We start from the raw sequence: 27,125 nt of genomic DNA, 5'->3' as shown, positions 1-27,125 counted from the left end.
AGGAAGGCATCCCCTAGCTAGGAGAAGGCAGAATCCTCCCTCAGTCATTCATAAAGCAATGTGCATGACTTCCAGGGGGGAATTCTAAAACTTTACAGCCTTTGAAAGAAAACACAGGAGAATGGTGGGATAGATTTCTTGAGACAAAATAATAGTCACTCCCAAACAAGGAAAACACTGGGAACAATGCAGCAGGCCTGCAACCCCAGAACTCTGGAAGTGAGGGATGAAGATCATGTGTTCCAGGTCACAGAGTGTTCTAGACTAGCTTGGGATATATAGTGAGATGGTAGGATACTTTCTGAATGTAAAAAAAAGGCCAACCACCCCAGGAGAAGGGGCAGGACAGGGGTCCAAATCACCATACACAAGAAGGCAACAAAATTGTCTCAGGAGACTTTGGGAGAGGTATTCAAGTCACAGGTGTTACCTCAAACACTTCCTTGACTGGTGCAAAGGAAGAAGGGAACACCATTGAGACAGGTGAAAGAGCACATGCTGGATGTGGTCACTGGCGAACTCACAAGCATCTACAGGAGAAGGAACAAGGTTGCCTAGCCCTGCTGCAGCAGCCCCCATGGGCTCTGCTCTATCACTGGAGACCACAGGGATGGAACCCTCACTTTGCTTCCTGGAGTCTAAGCTGTTGACTGTGCTGAGTGGAGAAACCACAGCCCTAACTGCTGAGGCTCCTGTGGGTTTCCCTGGGAGATGTGGTTCCTACACGGCTGATCTTGCCAGGGCAGCACGTGCTCTGTCCTGGGTGTAGGTCGATTCAGAGCTGTGCAGCATCTGTCTATTTCTATTCTCAGCATGATGGTGTCCTACCTGTGTCACTGTGATCAATCTCAGAAACAAGACAACTCCACAGATTCCCCTAGGACCTTCAGAGAACTGGGGATGTATGGTCAGTGTTGGGAACTCCCACAAGTAACCCAAATATATGGTCTAACACTCAGCAAATCCATATGCTAGAACGTGTCCTAAAGAAACTTCAAGGAACTTATACAGAGATAACAAATTACAGCTCATACATGGATAGGCTATACCCCTGGCAGCTGGGAAATGCAATCATAGGCCACAAGAGGGACTGCCTCATACATTGGGATGGTTGTTACCAAAGGTATAGAGCAACAAGAGCTGGTGAGAATGTGCAAACGTGCTGTGTAAACAGGATGGCATTCCTCAAAATGCTGACGAAAGATTCAAAGTAGGATCTTGCAATTCCATTTCGGGCATATGCAAAAAGCTTTTAAAAGCAGGGTCTTGAACAAACACTTGCACACTATGTTTTCAGTAATACAACAGCAAACACTAGAATAATATAAATGTGCATAGACACAGGAGTGGATAGCCAGTGTCCATGGCACAATGGAAGGTCATTTGGAGTTGAAAGGATAGAAATGCTGGCTTACACGGCAACATGGATGAACCCAGGAGACACAATGCTGAGAGAAGCCAGCAATAAGAATGAAGACCCCAGCCAGGCGGTGGTGGCGCACGCCTTTAATCCCAGCACTCGGGAGGCAGAGGCAGGTGGATCTCTGTGAGTTTGAGACCAAGCTTGTTATACCGAGCAAGTTCCAGGACAGCCTCCAAAACAATATAGAGAAACCCTGTCTTGAAAAACCAAAAAAAAAAAAAAAAAAAAAGAATGAAGACCCCACTTACTCAAGGTCCCTAAATAATCAGACAAAGGTAGGATGTGGTGCCAGGGGTCTAGGAAAGGGGCTGGGCACCCAGTGCTTTATAGGTAGCTTCAGTCTGAGACGGTGGTAAACTCTGGTGGTGGATGGTGGGTACAGAGGCAAGGAAGTGTGGCAGATCTTGGTACTGAGATATGAGTGCTTACAGGGTTAAGATGGCAGCTTTTTTTTTTTTTGGTCTTGTTTGTTTTTTGAGACAGGGTATGTCTGTGTAGCTCTGGCTGTCCTGGAACTAGCTTTGTAGACCATGTTGGCCTCAAACTCAAAGAGATTCACCTGTCTCTACCTCCCAAGTGCTGGAATTAAAGGCATGCATCACCACCGCCCGGTCATGTGTGCCATTTTTTAAGATGGGCACTGATGGGAGAACAGGGGACTTTAGTGGGATTGTTGGTCATCTGACTGCAGGCTTCAAAAGCAGGAGAGAGAAACTTGCCCCAGAGGAATGGCAGTGATATGTGGGCCCATCTCAAAAAAACACAACCTGGGAGAAAGCACATGGCCCTCAAGGTTAACAACATGGACTTGTCATAATCACCAGAATCTGTCATGTAGGAACAGAGAAGAGAGAAACCCTAACAGGAAAAGTGAACAAAATATGGAACAGTTAGCTCAGGTGGGGCCCACGTGGACACAAACCCAGGTCTCTCCTGAGCACCCTTTGTGCTGCTTGACAGCTAAGGCCATGTTCCTCCTGTCTGGTTTCCTTGAGTTAAAGAGTGGCCAGCAGGGGGAGCTAGCAGAAAGGGGAAGAGCCCTGTGTGTTCAGAGCACCGCTATGGTGGAATGACAGAGGGCATATGCCCTCACTCACTTTTGTCTCAAGGAGGCTTTTTCAGGAATGGAAGAGTTGGCAAGTGTGACAGCCCCAGCTCCACTGCCAACTACAAATTGCGGTTCTCTTCACCTTCAATTGCTGGCTCTGCTTTCTGCTACCAAGAAATGTGGGGGAAGATCCAGTGGTTAATTGTGGAATGGGAAAACAGAAGGCTGCTCCCCTGCATTCCAAGTAGAAGTGGTAGGAGGGAGCATGGGGGAAAGGGAGTTGCAATATCAGTACACACGGAAGCCAGGTTCAACTCACTGGTGCTGAGCTCCATGCCTGGGGAGTGGGACTCCAGAGGCTGGGGTTCCCAGGTGGGTTGGGACACTGGCTGAGCACCTAAGAACAGAGCCACTGGTCTGGGTCACATTCACTCTGAATGTGGACTAATCTTGTGCAAGAGTATGACGTTGTATACAAATGGCTGTTTAAGACACAGAAGAGCTCACCTGCACATGGCTGTCTACTTCCTCTCCAGAGGGGACAGAGTGCACAGCCTGTTCCAGTGGTTCTGTGGCAAGCTTCACAGAGTTCTGGATCCGCTCCAGCATCTGCCTCTTGTCAGGATCTGTTGTCTCACTTAACTTGACTGAAAATGGCTACAACCATAAGAACACACCAAATATGTCAGGCACAGTGAGGACCCTGCTTCCTACAACTGACCCAATGCATCAGAGCACTGTTTCCCATTGTCCAGATTTCAGCTCCCAGGCAGTCTGCTGCCTTTCTTCACAGGTGGCTAGACAGGATGCTTAACTTTACTGAGCAAATTGCCAGCTCCCCATGCAAAATGGTGTAAGAAAGTGTATATCCAGCAAGACCCAACAGCTGATGGACATATCCATGTCAAAGGGGTGCCTGCTCCACCAGCTTCTAGCCCTGTCAGCCCAAGAATAGCTATGCTCTAACTTTAGGCCTATTTTCTTCCTAGAGACAATGCTATGAGCATCCCAGCAGTTGTTATTGTAGTTGCTAAGGGTAGTATGTGACAAGAAGCAGAATGATCCATTCTTACCATAAGTATGATAGTTTAAGAGAAATGTTTCCCATAGGCTCTGGGATTTGAACAATTGGTCCCAAGGTAGTGATGCTGTTTGGGGAGAAAGTATGTCACTGGGGCAGGTTCTGAGAGCTTAAAGCCACACCCCAGTACTTCCAGTTTTCTCCCTCTGCTTTATGTGTGTGTTTGAAAATGTGAACTCTCAGCTTCCTGCTCCCACTAACATGCCTGCTAATTGCAATCATGTTTCCCAGTCATGATGGGCTCATCACTCTGGCACCATAAGCCAAAGTCAACTTCTATAAGTTGTCTCAGTCATAGTGTTTTACCCCAGCAATAGGAAAATAACTAAGACACTAATGTAAGAGTCTATACATTAAAAGGAGGCTTATTCAGAGTAAAGGTGTGGAACTGGAAAGGATATACTTCCTCTGTGGAGGTTATAGCAGTGTGAATGTGACAAGGACTTACAGATCACATGTCTGCCTTGTGGTCAGAAGTGGGCATCAGGTTGTCTGACACTGAGGACCAGAGACAGCAGCTCTGTCAGGTATCACCAAGAGGGAGGGAGACAGAGCAGATATTCGCCTAGCATTCCACCCACTCCATATCATATCCTGCAGAACTTTGCCCTGGTGACTATCTCATGAACCTGGCAGGAGTGACACCTGCTGTGGCTTTGGTGCCCCAATGCAGCTGGTTTGAGTACTATCCTGGGAATGACTGCCAAATCAAACACCATTGTTGTGGAATGTTATTTTAAGATGTGTTACATTCATTTATACTGTGTAATATTTGTATAATGATGCAAAAATATGTTACACTCTTTTATGTTGCATTTGCTTAACTCTGTGAAGCTTGTTACTTTGCCTGCCTAAGACACCTGATTGGTCTAATAGAGAGGTGAGTGGACAATAGGGAGGCAGAAGAGGGATAGGTGGGGCTGCCAGGCAGAGAGAATAAACAAAAAAAGAAAAAAAGAAGTAGCCGGACGTTGGTGGAGCACACCTTTAATCCTAGCACTCAGGAGGCAGAGGCAGAGGCAGGCGGATTGTTGTGAGTTCGAGACCAGCCTGGTCTACAAAGAGAGTTCCAGGAGAGCCTCCAAAGCCACAGAGAAACCCTGTCTCAAAAAAAAAAAAAAAAAAAAAAAGAGAGAGAGAGAGAGAGAGAGAGAGAGAGAGAGAGAGAGAGAGAGAGAGAGAGAGAGAGAGAGAAAGAAAGCAGAAAAGGAGGACACCAAGGGCCAGCCACACAGTTATGGAGTAAGAAATAGGGAAAGGTATACAAAATAGAGAAAGGTAATAACTCAGAGGCAAAAGGTAAACGGAATAATTTAAGTTAAAAATAAACCAAGCTAAGGCTGGGCATTTATAAGTAAAAATAAGTCTCTGTGCATTTATTTGGGAGCTGGGTGGCAGACGCCCAAAAAGTAAAGAGTAAAAAACCCAACTACACACCACTCTAGACAGGAGCATGCCCAGGGCGTAAGAGGCTCAAGGAGACAGGGTGGTGTCCAGGGCCTACCTTCAGAGCAGCATGGACATCCTTCAGGAGCTGGGCAGCTGGGGGTTTCTGTTCCCGATACCGTTCAAACAAGTAGTTCTGCCGTGCCCGCCTGATGATCTACCAAGGCAGAAAACTGGTTATGATCTGAGTCCACTCCCTCCCATGTGTAGAACTACTCTCACACCGCAACTCTGAGTGAAGGTAAAGGGGCATGGGGCAGCCACAGGTCCCAAACACTGTGGCACTGTGGGACACCATTACCACCCTCCACCTGTACCTATAAAGTGGGTCTGAGCTCTGTCAAGTTCTAGGTGTGTAAGGATAGGTAACTGAGGCCCCAGCTTCCTCAGCTAGTGAGATACAGAGTGGGCCTGCTCCATAAAGCACCAGGAATGATAGACACTTAGCTGATGATCCGAATGTGCAGATGTCCACCATCTATGTGCCTGTGCACACAACCCTACATCTGCATAAACTGTGGCATCAGTTCACAGCAGGGACTCAGGGTTTATTAAGTCAGACCTAGCCTGCCTGTCCTTTAGCCCATCTTTCCATCCATATAGCCCAAGCAGTCCTACAACTCCCTAAGCAGTTCAGACGGGCCTCAAACTTACAATCTGCCTCCTAAGCGATGTTCTGCAGCTGTATTTTCTTATCTGAAAGTCCTGCTTCCTCTCACATCACCTATTCAGATCTGAATGTTAACTTAGGCATTCCTTTACCTTATCATCAATGTCCGTGATGTTCATGCAGTAAAAGACATCATACTGGAAGTAATCCCTCAGCACCCTCCGCAGGATGTCAAAAGAGATGTAGGACCTAAAGCAGTGGAAAGCACAGTTCTCCAGTTGGTACACATTGCCCATGAACCCAACAGTCCAAGAAGAAGACGCACAGGCTGAGCACCCTAAAACCAGAAACACCCCCAAACCCCAAGTTGTCTGAGCAACCACATATGCCACAAATAGAAACTTTCATGCTATGAAATAACGTTTTATAAACAAAACTGTTAAGAAGTTAAATTACCTTTAGGCCATGTATAGCAGATGTACATGAAATAAGTAAATGCTGTGTTTCAGTGTGGGTTCCATCCCTAAGACCTCTTGTTCATATGCAAACAGTCCCAAATCTTAAAACCTTACAGCCCTCAGCACTTCCGGACCAGGAACCAGGGCTAAGGAAACTTAGCCTTGTTAGGGGCATGATCCATGGTCTTTATCCCATCAGCCATCAACTCTGAAAAGCCACACCCATGAATGTGTGTTTATGTGTGGCAGGGAAGGGGTCACAACACACTACACCAAAGTCTGCAAGTCATGGACACATCACAAGCCTACTGGGGTAGGGGCAGTGTGGGCAGATTCCAGGATGGCAACCACAGGCTCTGCATGTTCCCTTCTGCTCTCTTTAATCCTCCAGCAGTGTACACCCCCAGGCACCAGACCTACCTGGCATGTCCCATGTGAGATGCATCATACACAGTCGGCCCACAGCAGTACCACGTCACCTTCTTCCCATCTTGAGGTATAAATACATCCTTGTTAAAACACAAGGAATGCCATCACCAGAAACTCCACGGCACAGTGAAAGGAGTCATTTGTGAGCCAGGCTCTGGCTTTGAATTCACTATCTTCTTACCTCCACCTCCCACATACTTAGATGACAGGCCTGAGCCACACTGGCAAGACCCTCTTGTCCCTGCTTTACTGATAAGTCATGGCAGTCAGTAAGCTTGCAGTGGGAGCCTGGCAAGGGCACCCTCAGCCCTCCTCCCTGGACCTTCCTCCTCCTCCTCTTCCTCAGAGTAGGGAAGGGAACAAAGTTACTGTTGTGAAAATGGTAGCTGAATAGAAGTTTCAGCTAACCTGAATCCTACCCGCTCTAGCCAGTCACCTCAGGAGGTTGGTACTGATGCGGTCTTCTTCAGATAAAGAGCACAAGGCTGAGAGCAGCTAGCCAGGGTCTGACTCTCCCACAGGAACCTGGCTTAGAGGCCAGAGCACCCGACACTCTCACGCTTCTCTGGGGGCATCATTATCAGTGAGTCACATAAGGAGAGGGGACTATCTCCTGCTTGCTAAGCATGTGCACTGATCAAAAACCCAGCCGGGGGCTGGATGAGTGCTCACTGCTTCCAAGGGCCTGAATTCAGTTCCCAGCACCCATGCTGCTGGTCACAAGCAGCAGTAATTTCCGCTTCAAGGGATCTGAAGCCTCTGGCCTCTGTGGACACCATATTCACATGCACATACCCACCTCCCACATATGCACATAATTAGAAATAAAACATTAAAACAAACAACAACAGTCTCCTCAGCCCACAACTGGAGAGCTTTCTGAAACCTAGCACATGGCCATGAGCTAAGTAAAGCAAACCATGATGAGTCTATTAGGTCAAGAGCCTGTGCTGGCATCCTGCCATGCTGGCTCCAACATCATCTGGCAGGTTTGCCACTTTCCCTGATCTGTTTGGTTTGAACAATGTAGATAGCCATGAGTCTTCCTGAAAGCTGCCAGCACTTGGCTTGGCTGTGATGATGACCTTGAGCACTCATGCCTGGGTAATTCTGGAAGGCCAGCAGGCAGGCTTTCCCAAAGCATTGTGTACAGAGTACTTGTGCCCTACTTTTAGTGCATAGCTCTGTCTGGGTTGCAAAGGCCACAGCACAGGAGTACCCTGAGCCAAGATGAGGGAACATGGAGCCATGTGGTTAACAGGCTGTAGTCTGCTCTGCAAGGGCACAGGGCATCCTATCCTTACCTTGTTCCGGGTGAGGCTATTGTATAGGCGGAGCTTGCAGGGCTCAGTCCCTGCTGGAGGGGACCACTGAGGCTGCACTCGCCGGCCTTTACCTGGAGACAGAAGAGTAGACAGGTCACACAGCAGGTCACCACTAGCTCTCAACACATGGGTTCAACAATGGAACTGTGCTTTTGAGACAAGTTCTCACTTTGTAGCCCATGCCTTTCTGGAACTTTCTGTGTAGTACAGGCTGACCTTAAACTCAGGATCCCCCAGCCTTAGCCTCCCTCGTGTTGGGATTAAAGGCAAGGTTTGTGATTTTTCAGTTCACATTCTGCATAGTGCTGCATCCCAACAAACGAGGCATGGCTGCCACTACCTCTCAGGAGCCTTTGTCTGGGCAAGGTAAGAATCTGAACAATTTGTGACACACAGGCCACCTTCTAACCACTGGGTGCAACAAAGGTCAGGGTGAGAATGAGCTCTAGCACCTCATCTCTGTCCTTGGCATCAAACCTGCCTTGGCCTCACAGCCACACTGACCCTAACCTCTGGATATAAGCCTGTTTGGCCCCACAACCAGACTGACCCTAACCTTTAGATACAAGCCTGTTGTACCTCCACCCCTACCCAGACTAGTTCACAGTGGCTTGACAGACATCACAGCCCACCCCCTTTTTCTCAGGCAGCGCCTGCTCTCTGGACACTACACGGCACAGTCTCTACATAGCGTATGTCTGAGGCCTGTAGATCCTTCCCCAAAGACAGATCTGCTTCTAGCCCTGAGAAAGGCTGGCCCTAATCTGCCATCTAAGCTGTCACAAGAGTGATGCCTCAAGCCTCACAATCTCAGTTCAGTAATGCTGACAGAAGCCCCTAGGAAACCATGTGATTACCCACAGCCTGCTCCTGTGCTCTGTGGGGACATACTTGCCTTCCTCCTTAGCCCTGCCAAGAGCCAGGCCCTGGGCTGCTCCCCTATGCAAGTCTATGTGCATGGATCTCACTTGGCCATATGTGGCAGATCCTAATGCACCTTTGTAAGGTGCCCAGTCCACCAATCCCTTCACCTCTGCTGCACACAGGTGGAAGGTCTTGAGCTGTCCTGGTCCTAGTCTTCCCTCACCATGGATACTTCTCTTGCCTCCAGCTACCCGTGACTCCTATGAGAAATTGCCTGTAGGTGACACCACACTTTAGCTTGCCAACCTGTTGATGTCACTTCAAAAGTCATGGAGAAATTTGTTCTGGGCACAGGCCATTTCCAGACTCCAATCCTTGCCCAGATCACACTAAACAGAATAGAGGACACTGGTTAACTGACAGGCTAAGGATAAAGGGGAGGACTGCCCATGGTGTGGATGCAGATGAGGGAGGCGACAGCAGCCAGCTGCCAGCAGGAGCTCCTTCCTCCAGTGAGTTTGGGATCCAGCCACAGGCAGCCACAGACTGGGATGGAGGAAAAAACCCAAACCCTTTCGTCAGACACCAATGTACTCTCAGCTCACTCTGAGCACACTGGTATCCTTATGGGAAAGTCTATGATGTGACGAAGGATTCTGTGTCACTGTCCTTCCTCATAATATCCAGAGGTGACAGCAAAAAATGGAGATGCTGCTGCAGTCTCACAGGAAAGACATTGCCAAGGGCTACTACACTGAGGGCTGAAGATGAGTCCCTGTAAAATTTGGGCCACACTCAGTGTTCAGCTCTACTGAAGGCTGCCACAGTCCTAAAGCTAGTGACAGGCTTCAGGGCCACCTGACATAGACACATTCTGGTTTGAAAAGGGGCACAACAGAGCAAGATACACAACAGCCTGCCTTGCACAGGCTCCCTGGGTCAACAGGGCACACAGATGAGATTTTCAGGCTCTCCCTGAAACTTCACAACCCAAGGATCCATAGCAGTGTCAGGGTCCCCACAGCCTCCTAGGTGCTATCAGCCTGTTTGGGTTTCTTTTGGGACAGTGTCACTCCACATACACACACAGAAACTGTCCCACTCCAGGCCAGGCACCATGGTGGCATGTTTATCATGTGTCATGTTTATCAAGTGTCACTGCCCCAACAGCTGTTGGACCCTTCCCCCATAGGGACTGTTGACCAGCTTGTGACTAGGAGTGAGCATATCCTGTCTCCCTCCTTTCAATTAGACCTGTATGCAAATTCCTGTTTTCTACCCATCCTTATTATCTAAATTCAAGTTCCTTAGCTGGAGGGCCCTGGGAAAGCGAGCTCCTGACTTGGTAGTTTTCCACTGTGTTTGCTTATTGGTATTTATTGCTCCTCTCTTGTTACAATAAATGCAAGAATGAACCACTGTCTTTGTCTTCATTTAAATCCTCAGGACCTCGCCCGGATCATTACAAACAGCCACTTTATAACTTTATAACACAGACAGCTACACTTTGAAAATGGGATATGGGGCTGGAGAGATGGCTCAGAGGTTAAAAGAACTGGCTACTCTTCCAAAGGTTCTCAGTTCAATTCCTAGCAACCACGTAGGGGCTCACAACCATCTGTAATGAGACCTAGTGCCCTCTTTTGGTACACAGGCATATATGCAGCCAGAACACTGTACATATAAGTAAATAAAAATTCTTTAAAAGAAAATGCGATGCAAGAGGTTGGAGGTCCAAAGATGGAGAAGCTACTGGGAAGCAATAGCCTGCTCCAGGAGCATGAAGTAATGCAGGTAGCTTGAGTCCCAGCTGTGGCCACCTGCCTGGGATGGATAACTCAGATACTGAACCTTCCTAAATACATTGCCTAGATTTCCAGCAGACCCTTTCCTCAGTGACAGTATGTCTGCTGCTTCCAAAAGAGCTGGGAGAAGTAAGGGGCCAAATGGGCTAAGCCCCAGTTCCAGGTGAGAGCTCCCAAGCAAGCTCGAAGCCCCGGGAAGGAGTAGATCTCCATACTGAATCATAGAGGATAACAAGGTGATAAGATGGGAGAAAGGAGGAGGGGAGGCTGATGAGAAAAGGGCTGGCTCCCCTGGAAGTGGACCGTGAAGGCTAAGAACAACATAGTAATTTTCCATATCTGAGAGGGTCCTTTGTTGCTAAGGCCTCAGCCTTGAGGAGGGGAAGCTGATGAAGGCAAGATGTGGTATGTTTTATGTACAGAGCAACAAGCAGTAGGAATGGTGAGCTGTGCTGGGGAGCAGTGTCTGGAGTGGGGAGGTGTTCTCACTTGGAGACCATACTTTAGAGACAGGACAGGGAGAACTCCAATCCTCACAGTCACACAGAGGCAAACAGAGCTACTATGAATCCAGAGGCATAGTGTGGACACTGGACTCTGGGCCTGCCAAAAGCCAGGTAGTCCAGCTCCAACCTGGCTTCCCCTCCAGGCAGCCTTCTGAACATTTTGCTTAACGGACATCTGACCTGACATATGATCTTCACAGGCTTACGTGGTCCTGATGGCCTCATAGGCAGCTGTGGTACTGGAGGAAGCAGGATAATCCTGTTAGTGCTGTCCTTGGTCCATTCTCCATGTAAAAGCATCCCTCAAAGAAACCTCAGTAGATGTCGGCTGACTGTAGGGTCATGAGGTCCCTGAGAAGTAATGCTCTATTGTGTCCACTGGTATGGATAGTAGTTTGTCTGTTCAGTTCTTCCCAGGACCATAAAGGAGCCTAAATGGGTGGTTGCTGAGGCCAGGACCAGGTCCCTGAACTCACTGGAGTTGGGGCATAGTGTTCAGACAATCTGACTCCCTGAGCCTTTTGGAGAAGACACCTGATGCTACATATGACACCTGGAACACAGTGCTGGACACAGGACAGCAGATGTACAGAGGAGACCACCCATGCTGCCACATCTCCCACCTAGGCTGGAGTAGTGCTTACTTGGAATAATCCAGAAAAATCTAGACACCTTCTGACTCTAGAGGATCCTTCCACATGTTCCAAATTACCCACCCCAAGTCTGCAAAGCCTCAAAGAGGTCACCAGCAGGGACTTGCATAAGTCAGCACTCAGCCCTCTCCACATAAGGGAGAATGTATTGTAGCCATGAAAAACTGGGGCAATTCAGAAGGGAGCACCCACAGAAGGGACCGTTTCCATGTGGCCAAATCAAGCTAACAAACCATTTGGGTCCCAACCAAAGCCTTTTCAGTAGTGCCTTCCCATCCTAACAACTGTGCCCAGGGACACCAGCAGCACCCACAGGCATGGCTGACAGACAGGAGAGTTATGTCTGGTTTTTGAAAGGTACAATGTTAATGAATACAGCTCTAATATCTAGTGACGCTGCACCAGAAGAGAAACAAATATAATCTATGGTACTAAAGACAAGAACCAAGAGCCAATACCAGCAAAACATTAACTGAACCCCAGATAGCAGCATGCAGTGTGACCCTGAAGTGGTTCCTGGTCATGGTGGCTCTGAGCCCTGCCATTCTGGGTATACAACTTCACCCTACCAGACTCAGCAAGCACGGTACCTGCCCCATGGAAACACTTGACTAAATATGGAGGTGAGTCTCTAATAGCACCTCATGCCCTTGATCTTGGAGCAGAGGTTCAATGCTGTTACTCACTTGCTTGGAGCCTGCAGGGCTCGTCTCTGCCTTGGGGGCCACCCAGGAGCGCTTCTATGTGTCTGAACCACCGAGTCACGTGGAAGAACCTTGAGTCATCAGTAGGGGCTGAGAGCTGCCTGAACACGTCCACATCTGCCTGGGACAGGGAGTACCCCTGGACATAGCTACGCGTGCTGAGGTGCTGGTCCAGGGCCTGTACCCTGGCTGCCTCGTCACTAATGCTCAGAATGGACCTGTAGTCGGCAGCTGCAAAGACAGAGGGCACAGGACGTCAGGCCAGAGGGCAGGCAATACATGACATCAGGCAGGCAGGAAAGCAGGCAGAAGGGCACATGATGTCAGGCAAGTGGGTAGGGAGATGTGACATCAGGTAGGCAGGCAGAGGGCGTGGGACAGGAAAAGGAAGAGGTCACAGAATGTCAGGCATGCACACGGAAGCTGTCCAGGAACTAGAGCTAGAGAGTTGTGTGTTTCAGAGCCCTTTCCTGAATGCCAGACATCCAGAAGAGGAATGACCACAGGGTGGGCATGAAGAGCAGTGGCTGGAAGGCAGGGTGACAGTGGGGCAGGTCAGATTTCCTCCTGGAACTCACGGAAAGGTTTCAGATGTATATTGAGCTGGTCTGCAGTGTCGTGGGTGCTCTACCAGATGTCAGGGATTGTGTGCTTTAAAATGGAAATGTCTAACTTTGGGTCAGACACGGTGATGTACACCTTTAATCCCAGCAGGGGCAGAGGGGCAGAGGCAGAAAGGCAGAGGGGCAGGGGGCAGTGGCAGAGGGGCAGAGGAGCAGAGGCAGAGGCAGAGGCAGGTGAATCTCTAGCAGATGTAGCACAGCACTCACTTAGTGAGTATAAGGCTCTTGGTTTGATGCCCGGCACCACAAAATAAACTTAATTAATTAATGAAGTGGCTACTTTTATGCTATGGAGAGGGTAGCAGCTGCAGAGCCCTCAGCACATGACATCACCATGCATAAGCCTGCAGATACTGGAACAAACATGACTTCCAGAAGCAAGACACCACATCCCCAGGTTGTCCAAGCCCACTCAAGAGTGCTCAGGGCTGTCAGAAGGAATTGTTCTGAGGACACCCTTCACTGAGGCACCTGCTACAAAGGGTACAACAGTCATGACTCCCACCACCCACAACCCTGAGAGTGTGTAGGACTCCGGGGTAAGGTTCTGCATGGGCTACCAGGAGGACAGAAATCTTAAGCTCTTATCATGGCTGGTCATCTACATCATACCCTGGCTAGTTTTATGCCAACTTGGTGTATGTTAATCAGCTGGGAACATTGTGCCACCAGACCAGCCTATGAACAAGCCTGTGGTACATTTTCTGATTTAAAGATTAAGAAGCAGTTCATTGTGGTGGTGCCACCTCTGGGCAGGTGGTCCTGGGGTGTGTAAGAAAGCAAGCTGAGCAGCCGAGCAGCCATCAGGTGAAAGACCGGCAGGCTGCACCACCCACTGGATTCTGTTCCCAAGACCCACTTAGACACCCAACCCTATCCACCTCATCATCCTTCCTGTGGCCAACCCTTCCCCCTGAAACTCCAGTAGACTCCATAGGCAAAGGTACAGCTCACACCAGTCAGAAAAACAGCAGATACACTATATCTAGGCACCCCAAGCCCCTACAAATCAGCTGAAACACTCTACTGACCTGAAGACCTGCCAGTCACCAGAACCTTTGGCCATTTGGGCCAAAAGACAACAAAGGAAACAGAAAATTAAGGAACAAAAACACCCATCCAACCAAGACAAATACAAGAATCAACACCTAGAGCTATAATCATCCCAAATCCAGATGAGTAAACACCAATGTGAAAAATCCCTTAAAGAAAGCCAAGCAAAGTTGGGCGGTGGTGGTGCACGGCTCGAGACTTGAAAATTGAAATAGAAGCAATAAAGAAACACAAACCAAGGGAATTCTGGAAATGGAAAATCTGGGGAAGTGAACAGGATCTACAAATATAAGCATCACCAACAGAATACAAGAGATGGAAGAGAGGATCTCAGGCACTGAAGACACGATGAAACCGATTCACCAGTCAAAGAAAAATATTAAATCCAAAAGATTCCTAACACAAAACATACAGGAAATCTGGGACACCATGAAAAGGCCAAACCTAAGAATAATACTAACAGAAGAAGAATCCCAGCTCAAGGGCACACAAAATATTCAACAAAATCATAGAAGAAAACTATCCTAACCAAAAGAAGGACATGCCTATAAAGGTACAAAAAGCTTACAGAATACCAAACAGATTAGACCAAAAGAAAAAGTTCCCTCACCACATAAAAATCAAAATGCTAAACATACAGAATAAAGGAAAATATCAAGAGCTGCATAGGAAAAAGGCCAAACAACATATAAAGGCAGACCTATCAGAATTATATCTGACTTCTCAATAGAGATCCTAAAAGCCAGTAGGGTCTGGACAGATGTTTGCAGGCACTAAGAGACCATGGATGCCAGCCCAAACTACTATACCCAAAAATTTCAGTCACCACAGATGGAAAAAACAAGATACTTCATGACAAAACTAGATTTAAACAACACCTATCCACAAAGCCAGCCCTACAGAAAATACTAGAAGGAAAACTCCAACCCAAGGAAGTAAGCTGCACCCACGAAAACACAGGCAATAGGTAATCTCACACCAGTAAAACCCAAAGGAAAACACACACACACACACCAAAACCACAAATAACAGGAATTAACAATCATGGGTCATTAATATCTCCTATTATCAATGAACTCAATTCCCCAATAAAAAGACACAGGCTAATAGAATGGATACAAAAACAGAATTCATCCATCCTTCTGCTGCATACAGGAAGCACACCTTAACTTCAAAGACAGACATTACCTTAGAGTAAAAGGGCTGGGAAAAAAATTTCCAATCAAAAAATGGACCTAAGAAGCAAGCTGGTATAGCTATCCTAATATCTACCAAAATAGACTTCAAACTGAAATTAATCAAGAGATGGAGAAGGACATTTCATATTCATCAAAAGAAAGATCCATCAAGACAAAGTCTCAATTCTAATACCTATGTTCCAAATACAAGGGCACCCACATTTGTAAAAGAAACATTACTAAAGCTTAAATTGCACATCAAACCCCACACATTAATAGTGGGAGACTTCAACACCCTACTCTCACCACTGGACAGGTCTGCCAGACAGAAGCAAACATACCCAGGAGGAGTAGATGGCAGGAAAGAAACTGAGAGCTGAAAAGAATAAAATTGAAACAAAAAGAATAAAAAAAAAAAAATCAATGGAACAAAGAGTTGGTTCTTTGAGAAAAATCAACAAGGAAGACAAACCCTTATCCAATCTAATTAAAAGGCAGAGAGAATATTCAAATTAACAAAATCAGAAACAAAAAGGGGGTGTAACAACAGATATTGAGGAAATCCAGAGAATCATCAGGTCATACTTCAAAAACCTGTACTTCACAAAATTGGAAAAATCTAAAAGAAATGGACAATTTTCTTGACAGGTACTACATACCAAAATTAAATCAAAACCAGATACACACCTTAAATACACCTATAACCCCCAAGAAAATAGAAGCAGTCACTAAAAGTATCCCAACCAAAAATAGCTCAGGGCCAAATGGCTTCAGGGCAGAATCTCAAAGAAGAGCTAACTCCAATACTCCTCAAACTGTCCCACACAATAGAAACAGAAGGAACACTGCTAATTTTTTTTTTATGAGAACACTGCTAATTTTTTTTATGACGCTATAGTTGCCCTAATACCCAAACCACACAAAGGCTCAACAAAGAAAGAGAATTACAGACTCATTTCCCTTATGAACATTGATGCAAAAATACTCAATAAAATACTGGCAAACTGGAGCCAGAAAAACATCAAAAATATCCACCATGACCAAGTAGGCTTCATCCCAGTAGAGATGCAAGGATGGTTCAACATACGCAAATCCGTCAATGTAACCCACTATATAAACAACTGAAAGAAAAAAAACACATGATCATCTCATTAGATGCTGAAAAAAGCCTTCAACAAAATCCAACACCCCTTCATGATAAAGGTCTTGAAGAGATACAAGGAGCATACCTAAACATAATAAAAGCAATAATCAACAAGATGACAGCCAACATCAAATTAAATGAAGAAAAACTCAAAGTGATTCCACTAAAATCAGGAGCAAGACAAAGCTGTCTACTCTCTCCATATCTATTCAATATAGTACTGGAAGTTCTAGCTAGAGCAATAAGACAACAAAAGGAGATCAAGGGGATACAAATTGAAGGAAAGAGTCAAACTATCTCTACTTGCAGATGATATGGTAGTATACATAAGTGACCCCAAAAATTCTACTAGGGAACTACTATAGCTGGTAAGCACATTCAGCAATGTGGTGGGATACAATATAACTAAAAAAAAAAAAAAAAAAAAAAAAAAAAAACCAGTAGCCCTCCTAAATACAGATGATAAACTGGCTGAGAAAGAAATCACGGAGACAACGCCCTTTACAATAGTCATAAATGATATGTCTTGGGGTAACTCTAACCAAACAGGTGAAAGACCTGTATGGCAAGAATTTTAAGTCTTTCAAGGGGGGCAGTGGTGGTGCATTCCATTAATCCCAGCACTGGGGAGGCAGAGGCAAGTGGATCCCTGTGAGTTTGGGGCCAGCCTAGTCTACAGAGCGAGTTCCAGGACAGGCCCAAAGCTACAGAGAAATCTTGTCTCAAAAAAGAATTCTTTGAAGAAAGAAATTAGAGAAGATATCAGAAGATGGAAAGATCTCCCATGCTCATGAATCAGTAGGATTAACATAATAAAAATGACCATTTTACCAAAAGCAATCTACCAGATTAAATGCAATCCCTATCAAAATTCCAACACAATTCTTTACAAACCTTGAAAGAAAAATACACAATTTCATATGGAAAAACAAAAAACCAGAATAGTTAAGCAATCTTGTACAATAAAAGGAATTTCCAGAGGTATCACCATCCCTGACTTCAAGCTCTAGCATAGAACTATAGTAACAAAATTAGCATGGTTTTGGTATAAAACCAGACAGATGGGTCAATGGAATTGAATCAAAGACCCTGGCATAAATCCACACACCTATGAATATCTGATTTTGGATAAAAGAAGCCAAAATTATACAATGCAAAAAAGAGAACATCTTCAACAAATGGTGCTGGCTTAACTGGATGGAGAATACAAGTAGATTTATATCTACCACCATGCAAAAAACTCAAGGTCCAAGTGGATCAAAGACCTCAACATAAATCTAGCCACACTGAACCTGATAGCAAAGAAAGTGGGAAGTAGCCTTTAGTGCATTGGCACGGGAGACTATTTCCTAAATAGAACACTAGTAGCGCCAGGCGGTGGTGGCGCACGCCTTTAATCCCAGCACTCGGGAGGCAGAGGCAGGCGGATCTCTGTGAGTTCGAGGCCGGGCTGGACCGATAGCCTCCAAAACAATACAGAGAAACCCTGTCTCGTAAAACCAAAAAAAAAAAAAAAAAAAAAAAAAAAAAAGAACACCAGTAGCACAGACACTGAGATCAACAATTAATAAATGGGACCTCCTGAAACTGAAAAGCTTTTGTAAGGCAAAGGACTTCAATAAAACAAAACAGCAGTCTATAGAATGGGAAAAGATCTTCACCAACCCTACATATGACAGAGGGTTGATCTCCAAAATATATAAAAAGCTCAAAAAACTAGACATCAAAATACCAAATAATACAATTTAAAAACAGGGTGCTGATCTAAACAGAGAATTCTCAACAGAACCTCAAAGGGTCAAAAAACACCTAGATCAAAAACACTAATGACAGCTTATGTTGGAGAGGATGTGGAGAAGGTAACACTCCTTCACTGCTGGTGAGTGCAAACTTGGAAATCAGTATGGTGGTTTTTCAGAAAATTGGTAATCAATCTAACTCAAACCCAGCTATACCAATCTTGGGTATATATGCAAAGGATGCTCAATCATACCACAAGGACATTTGTTCAGCTATGCTCATAGCAGCATTATTTGTAATAACCAGAACCCAGAAACAACCTAGATGCCCCTCAACTGAAAAATGGATAAAGAAACTGTGGTACATTTATACATAATGGTGTACTGCTCAGCCATAAAAAATAATGACATCATGAAATTTGTAGGAAAATGGATGGAACTAGAAAAAAAAAAAATAATCCTGAGTGAGGTAACTCAGACCCAGAGAGACAAACATGTATGTACTCACTCGTAAGTGGATATCAGCTGTAGAGTGAAGGATAACCATGCTACAATCCACAGTTCCAAAGAGGCTAAGTAACAAGGAGGTCCCAAGGAGGGACACATGGATTTCCCTGGGAAGGGGAAATAGAAGAGATTTCCTCGGTAAACTGGGGCAGGGTGGGAGGTAATGGGAACATGAGGGGTTGGGTTGGGTGGGTTGGGGGTAGGATGGAGGAAAAGAGTAATGAAAGAGATGTCCTGCTTGGGGGGGAGGGGGCACTTCGGGATCAGGGAGAAACCTGGTGCCAGGGAAACTCCTAGGAATCCACAAGGATGACTCCAGCTAAGACTCCTAGCAATAATGGAGAGTGCCTGAACTGACTATCTAATGTAACCAGATTGGTGACTATCCTAATTTCAATCAGAGAGCCTTCATCCAGTGACTGATGGAAATAGATGCAGAGATCCACAGCCAAGTACTGGACCAAGGCTCTCAGAATCCTGTTAAAGAGAGGGAAGGATTGTACGAGGGTGTGTGCGTGTAGGTTATCACAAGGGAGTCCACAGAAAAACTAACATGGACTCATAGGAACTCACAGACTCTGTACTGACAGCTAGGAAACCCACACGGGACCAATCTAGGTCCTCTACATATGTGTGACAGTCTGATCTGTGACTCTATACAGCCACGGGAGCCCAAAGCTTCATTGTTCCTTTCAGACCAATCCAAATTGTGTCCCTTTCCAGAGCAAGCTATCCACCCAGCACCTGGACCCAGATTCCTCACCACAGTTCCCTGCACAGCAGTGTGGGCCCAGCTCCCCTCTTACCTGAGTCTCCTAGCAAACCAAGCCTGCAGTCCGGAATGGGCTTCCCTACTGAGAAAGAATCTATCTCTGTCTCCCATAAACTGTGCCTTACAGGAACACAGGCCAGGTCTCACACTGGCTTCAGGGATTGCCCCGAGGCTCTTGGGAGGTATGTACACCTCTAGGCACGGTCAAGCCCCTCATTTCCTTCACTCTTTCAGTGCCTACTGCCAGGGCATGTCACCCTTTGCCCCTGCATACTGCCCCCTCCCCTCACTGCCTGCGCTCTCTAGCCGCTTTGCTCACTGTGCTATCTTCAGCATCCAGAACTCAGCCTGGACATTTGGCAAGGTTGTGACGGCATGACTAGCAGAGGGATGGCACTTTAGTTATAGCTTTGGGGCTCACTGTGCCTTTCTCAGGAAGGGCCCCAAAACAGAGCCAGCATTGGGCATGGCCTTCACCCCCATGGAAGACTTGGCTGGAGACTACTACCCAAAGACACAGGGATCCAAGAACAAGAAAGGCACTTTTCACTCAGACCTGCCAACTGCTAAGTAATGCCAAGCAGCAGACACATCCTGTCCCTGCAAAGGTATCGGGACGAGCTGGGGACTCCCAAGGGCCAGTTCTTCCAGCTCCCATGGCCAGTTTCAGTTTCCCTCCCTTCTTCAAGCATGTGGCTCTCAGGACCCAGCTGTGGGCTTTGAAGAACAGTTCCCTGTTCCAGGCCCTCAACCACAGGTGAAGGAGCTAGATGTGTGCCTACTGCTTTATATGGAGGGCCCTCCAACTGTGCTCGGGACTCTACCTCCGTGTCGCTTGGGTAGAATTAATAGGGCATCTCTTCCCTGATGAAGATGCTTCACAGGGAGGAAGGCAGCCCCTGCCTAGCAGTCTCTGAGCACCACTGAGCCATGCCCAGGAATACCCCCAAACACTTACTCCCTCCTTGTGTGCACCACTTCTGTTTTCTGCAGCCACCAAGTCCCCTAAGCACCCACACCACCCTGACAACTGCAACGCTTTAGAGTGTAGGGAAACAGCACAGGGAAGGAACAGGCTGCAGGACGCTCTGGGAGATGGGTCTAGCCTGCAGGCTGAGCACCTGCCCTCTTCAGACTGAACCACTCTTGACACCACCCACCTTGTAAAGCCTCAAAGCACTAAGTGCAATTACACTTACAGAATGCTTTACAAACCTCTGGCAAAAAGCCAGCTCCCCTGCTTGCTGTCATTACTGTAATTGCTCCTGCATTACGATGATTGTAATCACTGAAGAACTACAGAGGTTCCCTGGAGGAATATGCCAGACCACAGCATCCCAAAGGCTCTGTGTAGAGCAGCCCAGACCACAGTGAGGAAACAAAGCCTGGCCAGGTGAGCGGGGTAACTGAGAATGTATGAGGTGGTCCTTCTAGTAATGGTAGCTGTGCAGACATTCCTGGAGGAAGCATCTTGAACAGGTCAGCTTTCTCAGGGGAGCTGGCTGAGCCATTCTCCAGCTGTTCATTACTTGGCAAGAGAATTCCTCCCAGACCCACTCTGCAAACTCGGCCTCACCAGGACCCTCCACACACCATACCCAAACTACTCTGCCTCCACAGAAGGGCAGGTCACCACCAAGTAGATCTGCAGCTAATCCCCTGAACACACAAAGAGCAGAGCCCTCTGATGGCGGGACTGTCCCAAAGGCAGACAATAACTAACACAGCATATGGAGTCTTTGCCAAACAGCCATGGAGACTGCACAGGTGCTAGCACTCAGCACAGTGAAGAAGCCACCTCACTTCAAATGACCCACAGTCCTCACATGTGGAAGGACAGCTGGCTCCTCCCATCAGCATTCATACCCGTTTCTGTCCCCTTTCCACTCTGGGAGCTCTCCCAGGTACAATGGAAGAAAGCATTCTTGGAGCAGGTCCCTAAGTTCCCAGGGGGTAAGCCTTGACTTGACCTTCTCTGCCTGTTACTGCCACAATTGCGAAGGACCACTCAAAGCTCTCACATGCAGACGTCCCAAGGATACCCATACACGCAGATCACTCTGTCCCAGCTAAAGCACCCTCAGCCTCCTCTAGCTGATCTTGCTTCTCCTATCCCATATGTTCCTTATGGGGTTCCCATCCACTACTGCCACCAGGAGCTGCTGCTCAGTGTTCACCAGAGGCTACTGCCATAACCGACATCCTGGGAACATGAGGGCACAGATAAGCAAGTATTTGAAGCCTTCAATCAGGTCCATTTTGCTCTGCTCTTGTAATTTCCCATACTTGGGAACTGGAGCCAAAACCTGATCACCCTAAGAGAATCTGCAGGAGTTGCTACAGTGGTAGCTGAAGTTCCTGCACCAAGGGATTCCTCCTGGCCCTGTCTCTGGCTGTGGTAATAGCAGACTCAATCGCTTCACTTGTCTGGTTGTCAGGGTATCATCTGCACTGGAAGAACCACAAGGGACACAGGCACTATTACAGCTGTGCTGGGACTTGTGCTGAGTCAGGCTGCATGTTATGGTACGATTATGAAGACTGTCGGTTAAACTATGGGAAAAAGTCAGGTGTCTGAGATGAACTCCAACTACCAGAGATCCGGAAATAAACCTGCCCTTTGTACCCCGTGTTACCTAGAGTGTGAGCCACCCTCTGAGGAAACATGAGGAAGAAAACAGTTGCTCAAATGCTCCCAAAGCACAACTAAAGACCATCTCTGTACTGTGTATTTCCAGTTCCTGAGTGGTATTATGTTGTTTGGAGACAGGATCTCATGTAGTCCAGGCTGGTCTCAAACTGGTGATCCTCCTGCCTCATCTTCCAGAGTGAGAAAATTACTGGAGTGCCACCACACACAGCTTTGTTGGAGTTGTTGCAAGTGGCTATCTTCCCTGAGTTTCTTTTTTCTTCATTTCTTTTTTGTTTGTCTGACACAAGGTTTCACTATGTATCCCTGACTGGCCCTAGAACTTGCTATGTAGTTCAGGCTGGTCTTGATTTCCCAGAGATTCTCTTACTTCTGCCTCTGGAGCGCTAGAATGACAGGCACATGCCACCACACCCACCACTGCCTACTCCTGGACTTTCAGGGAAAAGTGCTGACTCTCGGGTCATCTTCCCTAAGAACTTGTGATCTCCCTTGTGATCCAGATCTTATTTCTAGTCTCTTGTTTCTAATTTGGGGCTCAAGGTTCCAGAGGGCTAGATTCCACAACCATCGTGGTGGGGAGCATAGCAGCAGGCAAAGAGGCATGGTATGGGAGCAGTAGCTGAAAGCTCACATCTTGAGACACAAGCAATAGGCAGTGACACCTAACTGAGAGAGGCAGAGGCTTTTTGAAACTACAAAACCCACCTCCAGTGACACACTTCCTCCAGCAATGCTACCTCTTAATTCTTCCCCAACATTTCTATCAACTAGGTGATGGGAGATGCCATTCTGTAAATCTGTCTCTTATTGGTTGTTGAATAAAGCACTGTTGGCCAATAGGGAAGCAAGATAGGTGGGACTAGGAGCTGAGGATGATTCTGGAAAAGAGACACAAGGAGACACCATGTAGGCGCCAGAGAAGTAAGAGGCCCGGACCCTTTTCTCCGGTAAGAGAAATACTTAGATTAACAATTATGGGTTAAATACTTAAATCAGAGATAGCCAGTAAGAAACCAAGCAAATGGCCAACAGCTTCATAATAAGTCTAGTGTCCTGTGTGTTATTTGGGGGTTCAGACAGCGCAGCAGGGCCCAAGGCGACTGGCAAGGAAGACTACACTCTACAACTAGGGACTGAGCATTCAGAAATATGAGCCTACAGGAGCCATTCTTATTCAAACCACACCATGCATCCATTTTTATTTAAAAGCCAAAGAGGAAGCTGGACATGGTGTCACAATACCTGTCATCCCTGCCCAAGAGATGGAGGCAGGAATGCTATTTATCAAGATCAAGGCCAGCCTGGGCTATATAAAACCCTATCTCAAATAAACAAGTAAATAAATGTCGCAGAGTCTCATTTCTGACAGACTGTTTCAAGTCCTTCTTACCAATTCATTCAATGTCTACACCGCCCTCTGAGGCAGGAACCATTCCCCAAGATGTTGTGAGTATGGGCACAGTTGTGATCCCAGACCTGTTGGGCAGCTCAGGGTGGAATGGCTGGCTATGATGCTGTGTTACTTAGAAGTCTAGGTAGACTTCTAAGATCTGCTCTGAGTGGTGGATACAGCTGGAATCTAGGCACGCCAGTTGAGTGAATGCTGGAATATGAAGGTAGGTACCACTGTCACTAAGAACATCACTGGCTACTGGGGTGGTCAGAGCCTGGAACTCAGCAAGACCACAGGAACAACAAAGTGCCACAGGGCACCTCAAAGATCTTGGTACACTCTACACTGGAGGCAGGCAACATCTAATTTCTGCCTGCATCACAGAGACTAAAACCTACACCGAGTATTCTGTCCTTGAAGGCTTGCTTCTGACCTTTCAGGGTCTGGGTCACAGCCTCTGTTCTTTCTAGAACCCACTTGCTGAGAAGACAATGAGAAAAGACACTACTCTTCAAAGATCTGCCAAGGCGCAGGTCTCCACTTGGGTGACATAAGTGACTGCCTCTTGAAGGAGCATCGCAGTTGGCAATAAAGTAGACAGTGATGCTGTGACTGGACAGGCCCCTGTGGTGAATGCTGGCCACACCGGCGATTAAAGCCTTCATAAAGCTCCAAGCTCTTTCATGTATGTGTACACTGAGCCCTTGCTTCCTCTGCCCTACTTCCATAAGTACCAACCTCGGGTGCCCTTCCACCCACCTGCTTGGGCAGAAGACCAAAACAATCTTTGGGCCTTTGCCTCACCCCCAAAGTCCAGCCAGGACAGGAGGGGGGTGGTGAAGTCTCATCCAGGCACCAGCTGGAGACAGGCTATTTGATTCAGGACCAGACCATCTCTGAGCATCCAAGAACACCTTAGCCTTAACCAAATCAAGAAACTGAGGCTGAGGAAGGGATGGCCTTACAGAACAGGAGACAGGTCCCTATCAAGCAGGTACTCTAGCTTCAGGAAGTCATGGCACACCCCTCCCCCAAGATCCTGTGGCCTGCTCTATACACTGAGACCCTGGCCATCCCCAGAGCTTTCGTCTGGCACTGCCCACTTGCATCACGGCTGCTCCCATAGTCTTACCCAAGGGCTTGTCACCACAGAACCCTGGGCTGGTCACTACCCACTTGAGCCCCAGTCAACCCCAGATCCCTGATACACCACTGCCCACTCCTGTCCATGCCAAATCAGATTCCTAGCCTGCCACCTCTCACTCGGGACATCACTGCCCTGGCCGGCCACAGCCCATTTGGGCCATCGCTATCCTCGGATCCCTAGTCTCAGCACTGCTTCTTGGGCCATTGCTGTCCCCACAGCCCCTGCCTGGCACTGCCTACTCGGGCCATGCTAGCCCCACAGTCACCCCGCGCCACTCACCTTGCTCCGCAGAGGAACCTGCCATCTCTGGGAATCCCGACCCCCGGCTGCCGCCACAGACTCTTCCCAGAATCTGATGCAACAGCGGCACCGGAAGTCCCGCCCCACCAGTGGCCTTCCGGGCACGTCCCGTAGCTAGGCAACCGCGGCTCTGACGCCGGCGTGAGGCGTGATGGGAAAACACTCTGCCTCACGCTGCTGGGATTCCTGTCTCAGGGACACTGAGTGGCTAAAGCCGCTAAAAAGCCCTGACTCGGGCCACTGCAGGAAGAGGGCTGAGAGGGGCCGGACGAAGCGAGGGACCGGGAGGGACGAGGGGCTGGGAAGACGGGCGGGGTGAAGTGAGTAGAAGGAAAGGAGGCTCAAGGGAAGGGGCGGGGCAAGGAGCCCGGCGCGGGGAGGGGGAGGAGGGAGGAAGACGTCACGCTCCCAGACGGAGGCGCCCCAAAATGCCACCAGCCAGGGACTTCCTGTTACACACTCTCCCAAACCATTTTCCAGTGTGGATGATGTCGCCTCCCAAGACAGCCCACCAGAGGGAGGTTGTGAGAAGAAATGAGAAGTGTTATTTTAAAAACATAGCCAGAAAAGAAAACACACAAACCCACCCACCCAACAACCAGAAGGGCTGGAGAGATGGCTCAGCGGTAAAAAGCCCTGCCTGCTCTTCCACTTGTCTGTGACTCCTGTTCGGTGGGATCGAACACCCTCACCAGACATATATGCAGGCAAAACACCAATGCCAATTTATATATTTAAAACCGCCAATTTATATATGTAAACAAAACACCAATTTTTAAAAACCCAGTACATATACAATGGATATATGCCAATAAACAAAACCAAAAAAAAAAAAGCAAGCTACATAGTGAGACTATATCTCAAAATTAAAAAACAAAAACAAAAATGAGGCAGTGTTTCTCTATTTAGCCCTGGCTGTCCTGGAACTCGCTCTGTAGACGAGGCTGGCCTCAAACTCACAGAGATCTGCCTGCCTCTGCCTACCTAGTGCTGGGAGTAAAAGTGTGTGCCCCCACCGCCCAGCTATAATATTTTTTTTTAAGTTGTTTTAAGGTTGAAGAGATGGTTCAGTGGTTAAGAGCATGGCTGTTCTTCTGAAGGAGCAGGGTTCGATTTCTAGCATTCACATGACTGCTCACAACCGGTTGTAATTCCAGATTCAGGGGGTCCTACACCTCTCTGGCCTTTGTGGGTGGCTTTGCATGCATGTGGTACAAAAAAAAACATACATGCAGGCCAAACAAAACAAAAATATACTAATAAAATAAAAAATTTTTAAAAGCTTTGTGTCTGGCAACCATGCCCTTAATCAGGAGGGAAGAGGCAGTTCTCAGTGAATTCCAGGCCAGCCATGGATGCATTCATGAGACTCTGTCTCAATATAAACAAACAAATAGAACAATTGTTGTGTGGTTTTATAGATATATATTAAATTTATCAGAACATATATTGCTTAACTTCTACAACTTTCTCAAAACAAAATATCTTTAGTACCAGTACTTTCCTTTTTTTTTTTTTTTTTTTGGTTTTTTGAGACAGGGTTTCTCTGTGGCTTTGGCGGCTGTTCTGGAACTAGCTCTTGTAGACCAGGCTGGTCTCGAACTCACAGTGATCCGCCTGCCTCTGCTTCCTGAGTGCTGGGATTAAAGGCATGCACTACCACCTGGCTTCCTCTTAATGTTTTTGAGATTTTATTTTTTTTTAATTTTATTAGTATAGGTGTTTTGCTGGCCTGTATTTTTGTGCAGTACCCAAGGAGGCCAGAAGAGGGCAACAGACCCTCTGTAACTGGAGGTGCCAGCAGTTGTGAGCTTCCATGTGGATGCTGGAAGAAGTCAGCTGAGCTATTTTTACTGAGCTATTTTTTCCAGCCCTATAGTACCATTCCTTTCCAAAGCAAAGCCCAGAGCAGTCTGGGGGCACATGCTTGAAATCTTAGCACTTGGGAAACTGAGGAAGGAGGATTGCAGCAAATCTGAGGACATCCTGAACTACATAGCTCCAGGCTAGCATAGCCTAAGACTGGGACCCTGTTTTAAGAATTAAAAAAAGGGACTGGAGAGATGATTCAGCAGCTAAGAATATTGACTGCTCTTCCAGAGATCCTGGATTCAATTCCCAGCACCCACATGGCAGTTCACCAAAACAAACCAAACCTCTCCAGTTCTAGAGTATCTGACATCCTCATACAGACATATACATTCAGGCAAAATACCAATCAATGCTCATAAATAAATTTATTAAATAAATCATAAATTAAATTA

At 47.1% G+C, this 27,125-nt stretch overlaps 1 protein-coding gene across 3 annotated transcripts in view; it reads right to left on the bottom strand.

Annotated features, from left to right (window-relative positions):
- Cars1 (cysteinyl-tRNA synthetase 1) overlaps positions 1-24,967 on the bottom strand; it is a 51,170-nt gene extending 26,203 nt beyond the window's left edge. Inside the window, exons 1-7 of one of the 3 annotated variants that reach the window (XM_040750898.1) lie at positions 24,841-24,967; positions 12,335-12,583; positions 7,800-7,891; positions 6,487-6,575; positions 5,761-5,857; positions 5,057-5,155; positions 2,979-3,128 (exon numbers count right to left, since the gene is read on the bottom strand). In XM_040750898.1, coding sequence (XP_040606832.1) covers positions 2,979-3,128; positions 5,057-5,155; positions 5,761-5,857; positions 6,487-6,575; positions 7,800-7,891; positions 12,335-12,583; positions 24,841-24,865 — 801 coding nt within the window. In that variant the 5' untranslated portion in view covers positions 24,866-24,967. Of the gene's footprint in view, positions 1-2,978; positions 3,129-5,056; positions 5,156-5,760; positions 5,858-6,486; positions 6,576-7,799; positions 7,892-12,334; positions 12,584-24,840 lie in introns of those variants that run through there. The other 2 variants (XM_040750908.1, XM_040750918.1) reach the window with 2 other exon arrangements.
- Positions 24,968-27,125: the final 2,158 nt, after the last annotated feature.

This window comes from Mesocricetus auratus, unplaced genomic scaffold (assembly GCF_017639785.1).
Source record: "Mesocricetus auratus isolate SY011 unplaced genomic scaffold, BCM_Maur_2.0 Super-Scaffold_4256, whole genome shotgun sequence".
In the NCBI taxonomy this organism is placed as follows: Eukaryota; Metazoa; Chordata; class Mammalia; order Rodentia; family Cricetidae; genus Mesocricetus; species Mesocricetus auratus.
This window is presented reverse-complemented; position numbering and strand designations above follow the sequence as displayed.